Source organism: Neophocaena asiaeorientalis, unplaced genomic scaffold, assembly GCF_003031525.2.
Source record: "Neophocaena asiaeorientalis asiaeorientalis breed wild unplaced genomic scaffold, Neophocaena_asiaeorientalis_V1.1 scaffold427, whole genome shotgun sequence".
NCBI lineage: Eukaryota > Metazoa > Chordata > Mammalia > Artiodactyla > Phocoenidae > Neophocaena > Neophocaena asiaeorientalis.
The window spans coordinates 5,463,777-5,464,139 of NW_020172280.1; the positions used below are offsets into that span (position 1 = coordinate 5,463,777).

At 78.2% G+C, this 363-nt stretch overlaps 1 protein-coding gene across 1 annotated transcript in view; it reads left to right on the forward strand.

The window, feature by feature from the left end:
• The window catches only part of FAM8A1 (family with sequence similarity 8 member A1), a 9,120-nt gene continuing 8,757 nt past the window's right edge, over positions 1-363 (forward strand). The window contains exon 1 of the mRNA XM_024764141.1: positions 1-358. Within this exon, the coding sequence (XP_024619909.1) occupies positions 88-358 (271 nt within the window). The 5' untranslated portion in view covers positions 1-87. The remainder of the gene's footprint in view (positions 359-363) is intronic.

The window sequence follows — 363 nt, forward strand, 5'->3', positions numbered from 1 at the left end:
GTGGCTACCGGGCGGTTGGGGAGGGGCCAGTGGGGGAGTGAGACAGGCGCAGTGACAGGACCGCCCGAGCGTGCTGCTGAGGCGACGATGGCGGAGGGGCCGGAGAAAGCCCGAGGCCGCCCTCCCGGGCAGGACGACGGCGGCGGGGACCACGAGCCCGTTCCTTCCCGAAGAGGCCTTCCCGCCGCCGCCCCACGGCCCCGGGACGGGCCTCAGGCCGAACCCCAGGCTCCGGGCCGGCCCCCAGCCCCGGGCCTCGGTCCCCCCGCGGCCGCCACCGAGGAGTCGGAGCCGCCGCGCGAGCCCGAGAATGGCAGGGAGGCGGGCTCCGCCTCTGGCTCCGGCCCCGGCTCTGGCTCGCAG